The 19,708-nt window shown below is 38.5% G+C and overlaps 1 protein-coding gene across 6 annotated transcripts in view; it reads left to right on the top strand.

Annotated features, from left to right (window-relative positions):
* FHOD3 (formin homology 2 domain containing 3) overlaps positions 1–19,708 on the top strand; it is a 390,828-nt gene that overhangs the window by 211,190 nt on the left and 159,930 nt on the right. For all 6 annotated transcript variants that reach the window (XM_071553603.1, XM_071553605.1, XM_071553602.1 and 3 more), the window contains exon 6: positions 19,417–19,511. In XM_071553603.1, the coding sequence (XP_071409704.1) occupies positions 19,417–19,511 (95 nt within the window). The remainder of the gene's footprint in view (positions 1–19,416; positions 19,512–19,708) is intronic.

The raw sequence follows: 19,708 nt of genomic DNA, 5'->3' as shown, positions 1-19,708 counted from the left end.
TTTTCATCCTATTCATCATTACACACCGAACTTAGCTAGATGAAGAAACTAAGTTCCCTAGGGCCACTGGGTGATTGATAGAAACAGACTACTCAAGAAAACACTGCAGAGCAAAGCCCAGTTTTCATTCATATATTTTAGGCGTGTAGCCAGATAATCACTTAGGTGCCTAAAATCAGCTGATACTTAGATGAGTGCTGGGAAGAAAGTGTGAAATTCCTCTAAAGCAAGCCAATGAACTTGTAAATGCTTTCAAAATACTGGCACAATGCATAATAGGCATAATATTTGTATTAGAGTGCGTCAGAGAGAGGGTGGGGTGGATATCCTAAGGAATTCATGTACCTTTTTCTAAGGACTTGTATATGAAGCTGGATTAAGGTTGTTACAGGATTGCTTTCCTTTATCCGACTAAAACATAACAGTCCAAAAGTTACTAGTGTGTGTTATGAGACAGAGATTACAGCTATGTTTCATTTAATTTCACATTTAACTCTTTTCTATTCAGGAGCAATAGTATTGAATGAATCTCATTGATGAAGGTAAAGGAAAATTGATGCCCATTCTTTGAAACCAGTTCTACTCAGTTTTTGAAATGCAAAATACAAGGAGAGTGAAGCTCTCTAGTGCATTACAGATGTTGGCTGGGAAAGAAGGCAAAATTCCCTTCCTGCCATCCTGATTACTGGGCTTAGCCTGTTCTGTCCCTTCAGACAGGTTTGAACTGTGCCCATTTTGCCTCCTAAGAAACAGAGGTTTTGTTGTCCTGTGTGTATTCCTAATACAGTGGAGGGTCCATCGGTTCCTGCCTTTTTTCAGTGTGGTTTTTTTTCCATAACCTATTGCAGCTTGCACTGTACTGGCTGGAGGGTTGTAGACTCTCCAAGGTTATGTGTATGATTGGTGTTCTCTGTGACAAAATTACTATATTTGAGCCTCAAAATATATAGCTCTTGTCTTGCAATCTTGGATCCCTTTAAGCAAAATGTGACTTGTAAAAATAACAGCTAACTCTCTACCTCAAACTTTTCTATTGCACTTGAAAAAGAAAAGCCCCAGAGTAAATTACCTTGAAATTAAAATTATGTGTTTTAGTGCTGTATTCATGTGTTTCCCTCTATTCTGCCAGACTTCCAATGAGACAGGTCACGTGACGTGAAATTCTGCTTTCCAGCAGTGAGTCCCTGATAAGTCACGTAGACTGCAACAAGGAACCATCACTTGGTGTCTCATGTTGTGAGACTGAACAACAGATTCATGTGGCCTCTGGAGTAGTTAAGTGAACATCAGCCTTAATTAACTAGATTGTCCCTTTCACTAGTAAAACCGACAAGTAGAAGAGGGATGGTCTTTGCAAAGTTTTTTTTTCAGAAATGAATGTAGATTGTGATCTTTCATTATAGTTTTGACCTTAAAACACCACGGCATCCCTACCAGGCCTGTGAAGGTGTGAAAGTGCCTTCTTTTGTCAGTTCTCTCAGTGAAATTTATTTGTGTGTCCTTTGGTGAGGTTTCTTATAATGACTGCCACTTCTCTCGTTAATTTGTGTCATTAGTCAAGGAAGCGTCTGTTCATGGAAGGGAAGAAGTAATTTAGGATCCTGGCTGTAGCTTTCAGTGGAAGAACCTACTCTTTTGATATGTATGAAGGTTGGGGGGCAGAAGAGACCATCAGCTAATAAATGCTGGAAATTGTCCAAAAGAAAGGCATGTCCCTCTTCAGCATCTCTTTTCTGATGTACTGAGATTGCCATAATTTAGGTTAATTAAGTCATCTGTATAGCTCTGCTACTATCATTCTCTCTCCTAAAACCAGAAAATTTGTGATGAGGTACTTCAAGTTATTAGAAAGAAGTTGATTCATATTATTTACATTTTTGACATTGCTTTTATGGCTTTTTTATAGCTAATGTGTAAATCCGTCAGAAAGAGTCAGAACAGGGAGATCATGTGCATTACTTCAGTTTTCTGCTCACTATTGTTTGCATCATGATTCATTAATGATGAATAATTTACTTAATGATACATCAATCAGGTGTTTGCTTTAGCCAGTCAACTCTGCATGCTCCTAAATAGATATAATCCTTACAGGGTTGTGTGATTAAAAGCATCATTTAGGCCTCTTTAAAGTGAGAAATTGCAGGTGTTGCGCACATGTTTTCTTATGCTTTCACTTGGTTTTAGAAAGTTCTTGTGACAGTTCCTCTGTTTGCTTTCTAAGAGTCACAATGTTAGTTATGATTTTGATTGGATCGACTTTCTGCTGTTCCAAATTCAGACTATAAAGACACCTTGCACTGAAACTCTGAAAATAAAAGCAGCAGAAACATTGTTCTTTCACGAAATATTATGAAATTGTCGTAAGGAGTGATTGAAAATTTAACTTCACTAAACTTTGTTGAGGTGGGAAGAAAAAAGGAAAATATTTCTGGTTTGGTGAAGAAAGGGTAGATTTAGGAATCAAATTTTCTTGAGCGTTCTGGGGTCTCCCTCTGCAGGCACTGAAATGAGATTTTAGTAGGAACAGGTGATGAAATTGATGTGAAACATTAACTTTTCTTTCCATGTACATCAATATCTTGGACCTTAAACAAGGCAATGTCATCTGTTGTTTGTATCAGGCATTTTATTCTAAAACCACTGTGAACATCTGGCTTTGAAAATATTATTTGAAATATCTTGTACAAATAAACAGCAGTCCCTTTTTTAAACTAATTATACATGCATGAAGCCATTTATCATGAAGTGGCCATGATATTGTAAGAACTTTGAGAGAGGGATATGTAAATTCATGTTTTAGATTTATAAGCAAAAATATGTGCACTAACATACCCAAACTTGTTACTGCAAGGTGAAGGGGGAATAAAATACATTGCTGGACTGTGGAAGTGACCTGGAAGAAGTAATTTCCACTGCAATAATGCATTTGAATATTCCTAATCTTCTAGCTCTCTGAAATTTATCATAATTGTAGATCCTAACGGGTAGGTTTGGAAAATATTACCCTGTTTGGAAGGCACAATTCTTTGCATAAGTCACAACTGGCCTTGCTAAATCTGGGGTGTTTGTGACTGGTTGTTCAAGGAAACACACAGTACAGAAGGAAAGCACTGGGGCAGCCAGACACAGAGTATAGTATGCAGTTAGTCTTTGAGTTCTTCATTCTATAACCTTCCTGTTCTTCACGTCGATTAGATGAGGCATGTGTACAGAGTATGCTGCATACAGAAGCCTTGTTAAAGTTGGCAGTCTAGATTTAGGAAAAAAGGTGGTGAAAGAAGACAGGAGGTAAATGCGGCAATATCTGATTTCAGCTTTATAGCTCTTGAGGGCTCTGAGGGCAGGCAAGCTTGGTATGACCTTGGAAATCCACCTGGGACTCCAGTACCTCACTGTGTTTCTGGTTTACATTTTACTCTCCAGCTTTATGAAATGTCATGTAATTAAACCCTCAAAAGAAATGAAGGGAGAGCATTGAATCTCATGAGGTTAAAAACATGTCATTTTTCCCTTTCCTTCAATTTCACTTTTTAGTGAAAAATAATAGATAGAAAGTTGTAGACGATCTTCAACTTTTCCGTGTGCATTTAAGAATAAGAATTTTTAAGGAGATGGCAAACACAGCTCAGGTTGAACAATTAGCTGTACAGGTGCTGCTTCCATGAAGAGGCCACTTTTCACATAGCATGTAAAGTGCATGGAAAGGCTTTGTTTGTTTTCTTAGTTGGATCATTTCCTTCAAGCATGTTGTTAAAGCCCTTTGACTAATGAGAAAACTAAAACATGTTTCTTTTGGCAACAGATAAATAAAATAAGATGTTGGAAATCATCCCCAAAAAAGAAGACAGTCTCAGTGTTCAAGAAAATCCTATCTCACACCTTTTGAAAATTTCTGCTCAGAGAAAACTCCTCTTGGTGTTTCCTTCCAAAAGGTGAGGGAAGGGAGGAAAGTAAAATGAAAGGGCAGTATCCACATGGTCAACCCAAAATTAATTGCTTTGCTAATGCTACCATTCCTCTGATTGACCTTCCCAAGGTGTTACCATGTTTACATTATAAGCTGGACCAGCTGCCTGAAATAGGTTGCATGGTGGTAAGTGGTGTTCCCTCCCTCTGACCCTGCTCAGGAATTCAGGAAGGGAATGAGGGAATTAACTGGGTCTTTCCCAGGCATGGCTGCAGCAGCAGTGTGGGGTACCCAGTTGCTGTAGGGTTCATTGCGGATTTGAGAACTTTTTTCAGTTTCCATTTCATTTAATAAAACACTGCAAGGGAGGAGATTAATTCTTGTAAGGAAAGATGTGGTAGGAAAAGATGAATTGAAGAGTTGTTGGAAAAAATACCTATTAGCCTTTCCTGCTGAAAAGCAGTATTAGGAAGAATTGTGAGGTTTTATGGGGACAGGGCCGTATAGTCTGCACAGTTTGTCTAAAGATTTATGTAGTTTGGATAAGCATTCTGGCTCTGAGTCTTTATGTATGTTAAACTTGAAATGAGATTAAGGAAGGCGGGAAAGAATAGACTTTATTTTTTTAGTGCTTGTACCAGCAATGTTGATTCTTTCTCTCACCACTTCATATTTTATTTCTTTTTGTAAGTTCACTTGGATTGGACCCATTATAGGCAACCTATTTATATAACTGAGTTAGAAGCTCTTTCACAAGTTGATATGCAGAAATGGAGCTCTCTGAGGTTCACACAGAGTGGTATTTTGTTGTCTGAACACTTTATTTTAAAGATGTAAAACAGTTTAGTACCATTTATTATGCAGTTGTGAAATAATTTTACAGGTTTATATCAGCTATAGTACTGCAGTGCTGATTTTGTCAAGCTCTGAGATTTTCTTGCACAGTAGCAAGCAGCTGTCCTCGTTTAACTGATAACTATTATTTACATTTATTTTTTCTGCTATTTAACTGCAGAATGTGAATTACTGGCTTTCAAGGTATTCTGTTGCTTTTGCACTTTGTGGTAACATAAATTTCTGTGGTTTGAGAAGTGAATCAAAATGAGTAAATTTTAGTTCCACTTTATTTTCTTCACCAGTAAAGCAACTCAGGTATTTTATTTCTTTTTTAACTTTTCCTTAAATTGTACTGTGTGAAAAGTGGCCCTTTAGCCTGCAGCAGTCAGAAGGGATGAGATCCGTTGAAACTCATTTCCAGTTACAACTATGAAACAAAGTTAACAATTCTAGAGGTGATAGTGTCCATTTGGTGAAGTTCAGGAGTGCTTTCAGTTGAAGACAGAATACGCCCATTTTGTAGTTTAGTTTAGCCTGGAGGAACAGTGGCCTAGAGCAGATCAGAGATCTGTTGTCTCTCCCCATCTCATAATCTTCACTTGCCAGAATTTGGTGTGAAGAGCAGCAAGATGCTCATCATTCTCTAAGAGTTCAGTAGGGTGGTGAGAAAGTTTTGGAGTTCTGTGACATTTGATCAGTGTTGATATTCAGGAAACAGGGATAAAGAGAGAAGTTGTCCCAAATCTAGAGAAATTAGAGGATGACCAACCTGTGCATAACAGATGTGAGTGGTGTTTTGTGGAATCTCAGGGATATTAAAGCTGATCTGCCAAGTACCTCTCGATATGTCAGCCTGGATTATTGTCCATATCTCTCACTTCTTCAAGCTCCAAGTATTGTTGCAATGATGTCCAAGTGTTGTTGCAATGATGTTCTGAACTTTTTAAATCATGTCTGGTGAAGCGACTTCTGACAATGTGACTTCTATTATAAGCCAGAGATGAGTTGTAGATTTGTTTGTTGCTTTAGGGTGTGTAAACAGTTAATAGAAGTATTTATTCTATTAAATTAAATGGCAGAATCCAGTTTCATTCCACTTATGCATCATACAGGATTTTTTTACACACATCCTTTTTTTTTTTTTTAATGGAACAAGGATACCAGCTCAAAACCAAACCAAGGTAACCAACTAAGCAAAAATGGTAATCACAGGTCACACAGAATGTTCTGAGTTGGAAGGGACCCACAGGGATTGTCAAGTCCCACTCTTACAGAAATGTAATGTTTGTAAAGCCAAGCTTTCCAGACACTGGAAATAAGACAGGCAGTCCTCAAATTCAGGGAGAGGAACGGAATGGTGGTGCTACACATGTTAAGGGTCCTGATGTAGGGGAAGAGATATTTCAACTGAACCTCTGCCACAGTATTATTGTGTAGTCTACTTCCTAGGCAAGTAATTTCAGTTCAACTTGTTTGAAAAATATCATTATAATCCCTTTCCAGGCGTGTTCCTTGTTTCCTGGGGGACTAATCTGGGACAATACTGCACAGAGCTGAACCTAAACTTGAAGTACTATTATACCTAAAGGTATTTTCAATTAGAAATCAGATTATCAGGTGTCTGAGGTGTGACACCCAGAGCTCGTGGAAGCCCCGGTTTCTCTGCAGAAAACTGATGTGCAGGAAATGTATTCAGAACTGGAAAGCACTCACTGTATTGATGAACATCGTCCTGCAGAAGGTCAAATATTCTGTCTCCACAGGAGGTTTGCACTAAAAAATTCCTAAGACCACACATACACACGCTGAGAGAGTGCTTTCTAGACAGTGTTTTTCGGCACTTGCTTTGAATGAGGTAATACTCCCAAGCTCAGAAATGTTTCTTGAAATTGATTTTGACGTAATTAAGTTTGCGCACAAAGTAGACTGAATAAAGTTTTCTGTAGGAATCTTAATTCTGGCATTTCTTGAAATTTCAAGTGCTTGAAATTTGTACATCTAATGTTCTTTTAACTTCTTTCTAAGTACCCAGAAACCATTAATTGCCCATGATGGATTTGTCTCGTTCGTGGACTAATTATTCCATAGATCCAGAGTTTTCTATGCCAGTTATGCACAGATGGTTTTGGTTCAGTCCACATCACTTCCTGGAGAAGTGCTGTGCAGAAGCGTCCATGATACTTACAGGACTGGTTTGGGTCTGGAAGTAATTTAGCTGCCTCCATGTGGAGCCTGATGTCATTGCTCACAGAGCAGACCTCAGCAACCTTGCTCCAAACTGTCTAACACGAGGTGCTGTAAAGCTACCCCGTCTCTAAATTGCCTATTCACCTTCTTCTCCAGTGTCAGTGTTATCCTGGGATCCTATATCCACACAGCCCTATGTAACTCCCACTAATGGGGTGCTGGACAGTAATAGAGTCATAGAAACATGCTTAGTTCATATGGGGCTTACCAGTAATGCTGTGGTCACTGAATCACAGAGAAATCAGCAAAATGGAGTAAAATCAACCAAAAATATTTTTTGTAAATAAAATGTAGTTGTTCAACTGCATTTCTCCTTTACATAGTTACTGATAAATAAGGAATGTAGATGGTCAAACCTGAATAAATCCACCACCTTCCTCTTCCTGTTCAGCCATTACATGATTGTCTCTTCTACCACCACACAGGTGACACTGGTTACAAATCACAGACATTTTTAGGTCAAATGAAGCTTATGGCCGCAAATATTTTACTGTTGTTCTTGAATCTGTTTTATTTATGATTTTGTATGGTAAGGAAACAAAATTAAAACCAGAGATTCTCTAATCTGTCTATCAATCAGAAAACAGGATTTAATAAAATTTTGTAAATTTATCTTTGCCTGAGAATTTTAAGAAGAAGAAAGCTAGAATCAGTGTTCATTCTCCTTAGCTATCCACCTATTGAGTCAGAGAGGAAAGAAGTCTGATCATGACACCGGTGATTTCACTATGTTTTTCTTTAAGAATTGCTGTATTAAGGTGGGATTCAAAATTCAAAGGAGTTCTCACTGTCACTGTGCTGAAGGGGAAAAAAAAAGAATAGAGGGATTAGAAGTGAATTACAGTTAATTTGGAAGGAATCTTTGCTCATTATCTGAGGTGAATGAGCAGAGACACAAAACAGCATTTTCAATCAATATTTTGGAAGACTGTGAGCTCTGTACTTAAAAGGATTTGTAATTATGTCTCCTCCCTGCACCTTTCTCATGGGAAGTCCACTTCAAATGGGAGATATGAACTTGTGACTTGAGCACATTCTTTGCTGTGAGATTTTAAAGGAGACTGTATAACTCTAAATTTCCCATAGCAGCAGACATACTTGAAACAAAAAGAAATAAAAAGCATGTTTAATGAAGTGTTGTATTGGTTTGCTTTCTAGTGCTGACTTTGGCTTTATTTAGCTGGTACTTAAAGAATAGAGTCTTTCATTAATTTGCCCTAACAAGCATAAATTCAAGAGATGAAAGTGAATGCTTTAATGGCATGCACATTACTGCAGGGTGGAGTCTATCTGAAATGTTAGAGAGAGGCTGAGCATGCTGAAGAGCAACAAAAATCTGAAAAATATATCAAGAATGTAGTTTTAGTGTCTGTCATAGTGTAATTACCGTGAAGAAATTTTGAAAGATATACTTGCTGTTGTTTTTAAGGCGGCTGAGTGAATAAAAAGTGACAGATACATTTGTTTCATAAAATCATTTGATGTTGGAATGCATTCCTCAGTAGACAAAAGACACAGATCTTGATTCAGTCAGCTTTTGTTTTCAGGCTGTTAGGTGTGACTCTTTTTTAGCATCCATGCAGTTGTGAGGGGGCTGGGACACTGCGAGAAAGCCTTGCATCCAGTCTGGTCTTTGCTTGGAACAGACACACTTTCTTCTCCTGCTTTGCTTAAGAACTATTTTAAATTTGTTGTTGAATTTAAAGCATAGCAAGTTTTTATTTATCCTGCTGATTTCTACTCTTAAGTCAGTCCTTCCTGAGCAGTGGAGGAAGCTTTTAATGTACTATTCATAGAGGATTTGGGATAGTTTGTAATGCAGCTAAGGAAAATGTGACTTTCTGTGCTCCTCTACAATGCCCTTTAAATTAGTTGGTTCAAGATGACAAAAGCATCAAAGAAATCTTATGTTTATATTGAAAAGCATAATTTTAAAAAGCGAGGCTTCTTTATCTTTTTTTATCACTAACATTTCAAACATTGCTCAAATGTCCTCGAGTGCTGTTAGTACATCTGTGCTGTCAGTTCACTTGTTGCATTCCTATCTGTTGAGAAGAAGAAAGCAAATGCATCCCTTTATAAGAACTTTTGGATTTATCTAAAATCATGTAGCTGTTGTCACTTAAGCAACAAGTATTGTGAAATACTAAAAGTGATATCTACTTAAAGTCTTTTATAGTGCTTCTTGAAATAATCTTTCTTCTATTGTGTAACTTTTTCACACGCAGTCCCTCATTTTGGAAGAGGGTGCGGTGTTTGGAATACATTGCCAGGTGAAGGAACTACATGAAAATGAAGAAAGCATTTTATATAGACAGAGTATTGCTGGAGAAGTTTACTTGCATTTTTGTTATCAGTGTATCTCTTCCATGGTATTCCCCGAGCGCACCTTATGTTAATGACTAGAATAAACAGTGTTCGAATTTAACTGAAAATTGGATGGCTTCCTAAGGGTCACTTTTGGCAGCAAACTTTGTTTCCTGCAAAACCCTCTGTGAGAACTGATGTGAAACACCAGTGGTAGAATTACTGTTTTCAGTGATTTTCATCTTTCTTTTCTGTTCTTCAGGAACATAGTGTGTATCATTTTTAGAAGCCAAACTTATTGAGTGAATGCTTTTGAAGACTGGCTTTTGGCTTTTGAGTAGCAGAAGTAACTTTACATGCCCATGGAAATCATTATGACTCTCTAAGCCTCTCTTCCAAACACAAGTTTGTCTGTTTAGTTGCATCTCCAATTGCAGTGCTGTTATTCCAGGATGCCAGACTGAGCCCATGTTTCTCTGCCCAGGGCTGCACTTTGAAGTATGAAGTTGAGCTTAGAGAGCAAGGAACTGCTTTCGTGGGAAACAGTGTCACTCATGGTCTGGTGGAAAGTATCGCTGTCCATGGCAGGTGGATTGCAACGAGGTGATCTTTAAGGTCCCTTCCAACACTAGCCATTCTGTGACTCTATGGTAGCTACAACATGTTACTACAAGAATTTGGGCGGTCCTGTGGTGTAATGGTGAGCACTCTGGACTCTGATCACAAGGTCGTGAGTTTGAGTCTCAGTGGAGTACCGGGTGCTGTGACAGTCCTGAGGACTTCACTGTCACTGTCCAAGCTCACTCGGCCGTGGCAGATGGACCTTGGGACTTAGACGGTGGGGCCAGTTCTGCACGCGCTGTGCCTCACCTAAAAAGTCCACTGCGCAGGCTCGAAGGGCACACCCCCACCTGGGGAGAGCCCTTCCCAAATCTTCGTTCACGAAGTTTGGCCATACACATACATACAGGAATTCATTGATCAGTGTTGTACTTTACAGAGACTGTGCTGATGTCTGTGGAGCCGAGCAATGTTTGAAGTTTCAACTGGCACAAGAGTACCTCTGGGGTTTTTTTCCTTCTATTTCTCTAATAAGAGAAATACAATGCAATAATATATTCCTCTAATATTCCTCTAATAAGTTGAATTATATTAATACTATATATAATTAAATTATTGGAATATATTAACATATACCTCTAATAAGAGGAACACAGTAATGTTGAGAATTGTTTTTTTCCTTTTTTTCCTTTCCTGAGAATCCTCCTTTTTATCTAGGAAGAATGTAAATATTAGGAAGTGTGGTGGGTTTTCTTTTTCTTTTTTTTTTTTTTACTTTTTTTTTCCTTCAGAGAAATAGGGGCTGAAAAAGCTGTCAGTGAGAATCTATCATTTGCTCACTTCAAAACCAACAGGTTTCATTCTGGAAGGTTTACTGTCGTCCTCAGAAGAAATACTGTTGATGACTAAAAATGTTTGGTATGTGAACACTTTTACCCTGCCATATGTCCTTTTTCTGCTCTAGTGTTTGTTTTAAACAGCCTAACTGTGTCACAATTCTTTACTTTCCATAGAGGGGAGGACCCCCAGGACAGTGTGCTTTTTCCACAGTCAGTCAAAAGTGCCTGACTGCAGCCAACAAGGATGTATATGTTATACTGATATATAATGGGGGAAAAAATGTTTCATGTATTCCCTCAGGGTTTTCTCTGCCCCAGGTACAAAGATACACAGAGTCTGACTGTCAAAATAAGTTGTTTTCTTTACTGAGCCTTGATTGCATTTTCTTCCAAACACTTCTGACTCTATGGTGTTTCCCAGTCCAAATGCTGAGTTCTTTCTCAAATCTTAGCTTTTTGGCATGTAGAGCAGATGCTGGAATTCCAAACTGATGTGCTGTATGTAATTGATAATGATTGATACAAGACAGCTTGCACCTGCAGGACCTTTCTTTGTGCAGGGTAAATAGGTGTCTGAGGAGTTCAAGAAAGGGAGCTGCAGAAATTATCTTTTCCATTCTGCAAACGTTGGTTTGTGTTTCCCTCTTTCTACCTTCAAAGTCAGGATTAGTATTGTTTACACAGACAGAAGGCTTATGTTCATGATGATTAATGGAGAAGGAAAGGCCTTGAAATCCATCACATCTAGCACATTGCCAGACTAAATTACTCAATTAGCTCCCAAATAGAAGGGCTAAGGTATCACTTCTTAACTTGAGAGTATCACTAAATTTCCCTAGTTTAATCCTAAATTGAAGGGTTTTTTCCCCTGACATCTAGCTTAGTGTGTAGTTTTTGTTTCTTGACTATGGATTCATCTTAGGTTTAAATTCAGTTTAATTCAATTTAAATATTATGAAAGAGGCTAAGTATGTGATTGGAGAGAGTAAAGACAGAGCCAGACTTCAGTGCTGCGTAATAAAAGGACGAGAGGCCTGACATGGGCACTAGCTGAAATACAGGAAATTTGATTTAAACTTAAAAAACAAATCAAAACAGCTGCGAGGGTGCCTGAGCACTGGCACAGATTGCCCAGAGAGGTTGTGCAGTTTTTGCCCTTGGAGCTATATTCAGCACCCAACTGGACAGAGTCATGAATAACCTGCTGTGGATTTCCCAGGTTTGAGCAAGAGGTTGGATGGCACCTCTGGTGCCTAATCCAGCCTCAACCAGCTTGTGATCCTCTGACTCAATTTTACCATTGTAGTAAAGCACTTGGATGCCTAAGCAAGATAAACCCATCATAAAAAGTTTAGAATACATTTAAAGATAAGTCTTTTCTGAAATAGATGAGACACCTAATCCTTAAACGGATCTTAATTTCTGCTCTAAAACCAAACCGCTTCTCATTTGCTGCAACATCAGTACTCAGTAAAAGAAGTCATAGCCAGGAGCTGAGGTTAGCCCATTGGAGAGAAGTAGTTCCACAGGCAATGTCCTGCACTGGCATGATGCTTTTGAAGAATACCTCATCCTCACAAAAAAATCTGGCAATCTCTCCATCATGTGCTTCTCCCTCATAATTTAAGTTCTGAGGTCCAGTGGGGAAGTCCCTTCAGAAAATCCTTTAAAACTGAAAATCTCAATTATTTAGAAAAACATGTAACTTGATACAGACCCTGAAAGAACATTATTCAGGGTTGCAGACAATATTGATTCCATTAAGAACCAGATGCCTTAATTCAGCTCTATAAATGCATACATTATAATGTCATCTTAATTAAAGGCTACTATGCAGTCTCTTTTTTCAAAAGAGTTTTGCTTTGTGAAGCACTGACAGTGAATGGGTGTCTTTCAAAACCATCTAATTAATCTTTTATTTTATTTTGTCTTTTTTTTCCCCCATCTCCCACCTTCCTTCTTTCATTCTTTTCTGTTTTTTTTTTCCTTTTTTCATTCTTCCATGCTTTTAGTCAGCTTGCAAAATAACAGTGTAATTCTGGGATAGACTTACTCATTTATTAATAATGTATTTTATTACATATTTCTTTTTCATGGGGAAATGTTTTTACCTATTGCTATATAAGCTTTACCCAGCTTATTTTACTTTGCTGTGTTATGAATATTTTAAAGCATGCTAGAATATAGTGCATTTAAAGTATGAGTGCTTCAACACGATGATTAAAACAATTATGACTAATCTTACAAATCTTTTTAATATGTATAATTCATATATGTAAGCCAGATTTCAGTTCATATAAAGAAGCTTTCAGCAGTTTAACTGCTGACACAGTCAAGTGAGAGTCTATTCTTTCTTTGCACTTAAGTAAATGTTAAGACATACCACAAAAAAAAATACTGGAAGAGCAGTAATTCTGTTGTGCTTCTTTGACTTTGGTTGGACATCACCACAGGTGTTGCATGGCATGTAGAAAGGACCAGCTTTTGGTGAAATGTGAGCTGATTAAAGGTGCTGTATCTCCTTTGATTTTGCTGTGTGCTGTTTTGTCAAGTCAGAAATATCAGAGGAAAAGGGCGGCAGAGGAAACACAGAGAGAAGAAAATTCCTCTGTAAAAGGTTTCTGCAGTCCTGGACTTGCCACGTTTTGGCCATCCTGTGGGGTAGGGCTGCATTTTTTTCATCTGGACCTTGGGGACACTGCGAACGATTTGGAATTAGGCTTTAGGGAAGAAGATGTGTGTGTGCAAAGTTGAAGTGGTAACTACAGCCCTTCTAGTTAAGGATCCTCAGATTAGGGAGTTATGGAGACACTGACCTTTCCCTGAAAAAGAAAAGGATAGGGGACCTGCTACTCCACAAAAATCACAGTCACGACCTGCCTTCAAATTAGGCCAATAAATGCTCTGTGTTCCCTATGCCTGTTTTGTTGCCAAGGTGTTATGACCGTCCAGTTCATGGGGACCAGAAATGTTTGTCTGTGTTCTTTGTGCATGATTTCCAAGATCAGTACCTGCAGCACAAATAACTGTAAATGTCATCGAGGCTTCAAAACTTTGAATGATTTCCTAGACTCTTTTTTGACTGAAACTCTGCTGTCAGCCCCTTCATTTTCCTGTAGTAACCAGCAATGAAAGAGCATTTCTTTTGCTAACAGCCTCTGGGTTTCACCAAAACTAATGTTATTGTTAAAGACAGACAATTAGGTCCAACAGAATAATAATAACAACACAGATGCAGAGGTCTTTCCATTGTGCCAGAACTATCAGTTAAGCATCTTCTCCAGTATTTCCTGTGGCTTTTGTGGATGTAGGAAGCTGTTGCTTGGCTGTGCCGTGTAAGGACCTGGTGTTCAGCATGGAGTTACATCACAAGGCCCAGGAGTGCTGCAGACAGCTGTATGGGCTGCACAGGGAAGTGGTACATCCAGTCTTTGTTTTGTGTGGCTTTGCCCACCAGTGACCTTGGATGGTAACTGCCCATGACTTGCAATGACGGGGAAAATTCTGGTTGTCACTTCTTTCCCTCATTTTTCAGCACTGAAAAACCAGATTATTTTTATCGTGTCTTTATATTTTTTCTGTTAAAGTAGATGGAGGGAATGTTGACTTGTAAGTTTATCTGGAAACTCATTGTCTCTGCAAAAGATTTGAACTTTGCGTAGCACTTTAGGTCTGAAATGAGCTTGCAAGAGCTTCCAAACTGCTTAACACTAAAAGTTAGACTTTAAATACTGTTGGCTAGCATAAGAACTTCTGATGTACATTAGCAACATAATACATTTACATCTGTTCAGAACTGCTTCTGCAGCTTTGGTTGGTAATATTACTTCTGTAATGTGGGCTTTTTGTGAGAAAGTTCAGTTATTGTTTAATAGAGGTTCAGTATGTGATTAATATGGGAGTTCTGAAAATCAATTCCTTAGCATGTTTCAATCATAATGTGTATAATAATAAGGAACAAATAAGCAGAGGATAAAAAGATAAGATTAAGAAAAGAGTTGGGATTTAAAGAAACTTTTATAAGAAACAAAATATTCAAGCATTTGTGTCCAGAAACAAGTTTGTTTTTATCTTTATAAATGACATTACAGATATCTTCAACAGGATTAAAGAAATGGGAAGTGCTGTATAAACAGCAGATTTTGCACTGCAGCTAAAACCAACCTATACAAATAATAAGAAAGGAAAAAACAAATCAAACCCCAAATATACAAATTTGAGCTTGTTCTAGCCCTGTGGAATGAGTGTGAGTTATAGAGTTTGTCACAGTATTGCTTTGTGAGATCATTTTCAGAAGTAGTGGAGAATCCAGGTCATCTGTTTTATCTGATCTTACCACTTAGAAGCAAGGAGCTCTGCTCTGATGTTAATTTTCAAGTAGCTGGATGGTACAGAAATTGTATTCAATAATGATTTCTCATCAGGGAAAACACTCTCCAATATCCTTGGATAATATGGAGCTAATAAGCTCTGTCCTGAGGTATGCATGTGAGCATAGTGGGAATGTGCTGCAAACAAAAGCAGAAGCTCCTGGCATCCAGCATGTTGGGGCTGAGCCGAGTTGAAGATTTTTTTGTTCAGGACAGTCCCACTTGATAGCTAAGATCTTGCCTCTTTAATGAGCAAACACGAAGAAAGAAGTTTGAGGTATAGTTTTCTTCAGAATTGCCACCTCATGCTTTGTAATAGTATAGTAGGGAACTATATTGTCTCTTTCCTGGTATGCCCCACTAGCCACTAGACAGGACAGAAGTGTTTTTCTTGGTGGGGATGTTTGCTTTGATGGAGTGTGCCTTTTTGTGCCCAGGACAGCAAACACAAACTAGTAATCTGTTTTCAAATGGAGTGAATGCAATCACATATACCCTTAATTTCTCAGTGATGATAAGATTTGAGCTAGCAGTGTGAAGATGAGTTTTAGCAGTTGCTGGTTAAGAAGTGCCTGATCAACATGGGCCAGAAGCTTCCTTGGGAGCTGAAACTTGTAGTGACAAGGTCTGTCTTACGCTGCCTTCACCCTGCACATTTGCTTATTCTGATGGAAGCAAATGCAGTCACAAGATGCATCCCTGCAGTAATTCTTGATGTGATGAACAGGAGTTTAACTCATAGGAAACTGTAAGAAAAATGCTTTTTCTGCTCATTCAGCAATGCTGTTTTCTCAGTCTTGTGGTAAAACACAAAGCAGATAGAGCAGACTGGAGAGGCAGATATGTGGGCAAGGAACAGCTTTGAAACTTTTGCCGCTCTGGGTGGGAAACCCAGACTTGAATAGGTGATGTTCACTGTGATGATATTTTGTGCTAGAGCTTTTCCTCTTTGGTCCTGTTAACTTTAAATAGGAAACATCCCAGGAGAGAATCAGTTCCAATACTGGCAAGTTTTTAGAGGCTTTTTAAACCTCTTATTTCACAGAAATCTATGGACTTTCTGGCTCATCTGTCCCTGCCTTGCAAGCCTTTCCTAAGAAATCCAACAATTTTCCACTTGAAAATAGCTATGGGTAAAATCATATACTACTTTCACATAAGATTAAGGGTTTGACAAGCGTAGTGGGAACAAAGAGATTCCAAATTAAGTCTGCTCCGTATTTATTTAAACCCCATTCTCCCAGCCTCTTTGTTGCACAATAGCAAACTTTCCTAATGCAAGTAGAATTCCAGTTAGCTGAGGGATGGGATTAAATGGATTAAATAGGCTCCTCATTTTGCAGTGAAAGAAAAAAATAATGGTTAAAGTAACATACAAATGTGAGTTTAAATTATTTTGGAGTAGATTGCCCTTGCAGACTGCCTTGAGAGTTAGCCTGCCCTTCCTTGGTGAGGCCCTGCATGTGGACAGTGGGTGTGTGAGCACTCTGGGAACGTGGAGTTTGCGCTTTTGCCACAGCCATTTCAGCAGACAGTGATGAAGGGCTGAGAGGAGCTGCCAGTTGGGTAGAAAAGCTGAAAACAATGTAAAAGGGTACAGAGTCTTCTGTGGACAGTCAGTACCCATTTAGTGCCAAGCTGCTGTGCCCTACTCAGCCAGACCTGAGCCCTGGGAGGGCTTAGGCACCTCCAACTCACCAGCCTCCTCCTACACAAGTGTCTTTGGTGGTGTCTTCCATTTTGCCTCTGTGTTGTGTGCTTGTGGTGAAGGTACAGGCAGATGATGTGGTATGAAAACTAACATTATCCTTCTTTTAGGTCTTCTTGTGGCCTTCTTTCCCTAAGAATTTACGGGGCATCACATTTGTACAAAGTACATGCAGATTCTCCCTGTCTTACTCTACCTCATAATGAGAAGAGATTTCTCCTCAACCCTGTCTATCTTGTCTTTCATTTTTTCGACCATTGAAGACAGGAAATATCACTATGAGGGTCTGCACCAAGGTCTTGGCAGCAGCTGATAGCTTCATGTGTGGCAGATACTTACTGGCGACGTGGCTTGTATGTGGTCAGCATGACTTCACAGCAAACCTGTTTTCATCTTGGTCATTTCATGGCATCCTTTGTAAATCTTTGCCCTGTGAAACTTACTGGACAGTTGTTCAAGCAGAAGTTGTAGTGTCCTTTTTCTTGTGTTCCTGATTTGTCACCAATAGCAAAAAGACCCATTCTGTTTCTGGAAAGACAGAGATACTTCTGTATACCTAGGGTAGCATCAATAATAAAGAAATAACTAAAAGGTGGGAGGGGTTGAAGGGAGCAAGATGAGCCAGATTAGTGGTAGCAGATGAATATTATCAGGAATCCCTAAAACATTTTTTGCTTGTTTCTAAAGTCTACTGATTTGCCCTAACCTCTTGCTATAAGAGTCACATCTAAGAGGCTGAAGACTAATTCATGCCAGATCTCACTTAGGCATTCAGTTTAATTGGTCTTAAGCAGTGGAGTAATTTTTGTATTGTGTGCATGTTTTCCCTTTAAAAGCAGACTTCTTGTTGTCTTTGATTTCTGTTTTAGTTTGGAAACCATGTGCCAAGAGTAAAATTTGTTTCACATTTGTTTCAAATTCAAATTAATTCTCTTCACCCCCAACCAAAGCCATTGCAAAGGAAGAAAAAAAATGGTTTTGGTGATCTTATCATGTCCCAATCTCATCCTGATCCAATGCCAAATCTTTTTAGCATTGAAAGGAAGTGAAAACAAGAATTAAGAACTTTCTCTGATTACTACAGGGATAGCAGCATTTCCTTTACCTGCAATGAAATGCTTCAAAGCAGCTATTTATTCAGGCAATGGAATCCATTTCTCATTTTGCTGACTGACTTAATCTTTCATTTTACCATAACACTTGGGCCTGTGTCCCTCTTGCCCGATTTGATTCACCTGAGAGGCATGTCTTCAGAGGGTGGTGAATGATTTCTTCCTGGAGGGGAGGAGCAGAGGGTGATGGGCATATCCCAGTGGCAGCTCAACCTGCTTAAGGGATGTGTTATTTCTATGCTGGAGCTCCCTTGCTTGCCTTTTCTCAATCCTCATTGACCATGTAACATAACTTCGCTTCTGGTTTGGTGTGATAGGTTAGATAAAGCAACACCTCAAACTGGTACCTCAGGTTTTTAACTGTAAATCAACCAACTAGTGAAAAGAATAAAGGAGGAGACAATGTAAAAATGAATGTTAGCTGTTTAGCTGCAGGGGTACTTAAGTGCTTGCCTGACATTCCTGTCTTTGAAAATCTGCCCTCAAGGTAAATGATGTTGCACTGTGCAAAAGATAGCAAACATTCAGAATGTGTCTGGGAGGTTAATATTGTTATAAATTTCCTCACCCCATGTGTTGCTTTTTTTCCTTTCCCTCTGCTCCACAAAGCAGTGTACTTACTAGAGGCTCATCAGGTTGTGCATAGATAATTGAGTTGTTATGCCAACAGGCTGTGCTGAAAGGTGTTACACCAGTGATTTCTTTTTCATCCCACTGTGCTTTGATCTCTGCTATAAACAAGATCTAAGAGTGGAAACTTTTGGAAGTGATAGATGAATTTTACTAATTCACTTTCCATAATCCCTACAAAAAATGTCTGTCCTTATCAGTCAAAAAAGATTTAATAGCTGTTGTCTCTCGAAAGTCTCATCAGGATTGCAAACCATGAAGCTACTTTTATGAAGTACTCTAGTAGCATGTATTGAAATGCTGCTGTAAATTATTTAGAATAAATTATTAAAGATACTTCTTTGATATAAGCATGCTTTGGGTTTTGTATTTTCTCACTAAAATATAAAATTCATTTGCAAGAGTGCACTGTGGTGAATATTTGATGTCTTTATCAATAGTATCTGCCTGGCTTTAATTTCATATTATTGACATTCACTGAAACAGTCAATTGAAATATATTAATTCAAAACATTATATAGTGCTGGACTAAATGGTAGAAGTCTTGACTCACAATATATAAAGCACTGTAGCTGATGGAACCACTGTGACAGTAAGCAGTGTGTGGAGCTATGTTTGCAGATTTGAGGGCTGTAAAATGTGTCCTCTTCTAGAAAGGGATGACTATTTGGGCTTGTACCTGGATGGCAGTGACACTTACATTGTTTGCATTAAGTCAGTAAAGTTAATGCAGTTTCCCAGGATTTTGTCCAGCACAATCTTGCTCAACATATCTTTCATTAGCTGAGCTCCCCACATCTCTGGAAAACCTTGCCTACAGAAAATTTCCAGCAATGCTTGGAATTATGAAAAGTGCTCACAAGCTCTGACTGTATTTTCTCTCTTTTCTTTACAATAGCTTTGGGCCAGATAATGCTCTATGTCGATGGCATGAATGGAGTGATAAATCATAATGAAACCATCCAATGGCTGTACACGCTTATTGGGTCAAAGGTAAGGCACTCTCATTTTATATAGTTTCAGTGTTCTTTAAATGCATTTTATTTGTATTATATATATACTTTTAGGGTGTAAATAGGCTGCATTAGGTTTTAAAATATTACATAACACTCTGCATGAGAACCAGGCCACACAGAGCTGTTACTTATTTTCTTCTTTTTTATACTTATTTTTTTGGCACATACTCTGCT

This window comes from Pithys albifrons, chromosome 4, assembly GCF_047495875.1.
Source record: "Pithys albifrons albifrons isolate INPA30051 chromosome 4, PitAlb_v1, whole genome shotgun sequence".
In the NCBI taxonomy this organism is placed as follows: domain Eukaryota; kingdom Metazoa; phylum Chordata; class Aves; order Passeriformes; family Thamnophilidae; genus Pithys; species Pithys albifrons.
This window is presented reverse-complemented; position numbering and strand designations above follow the sequence as displayed.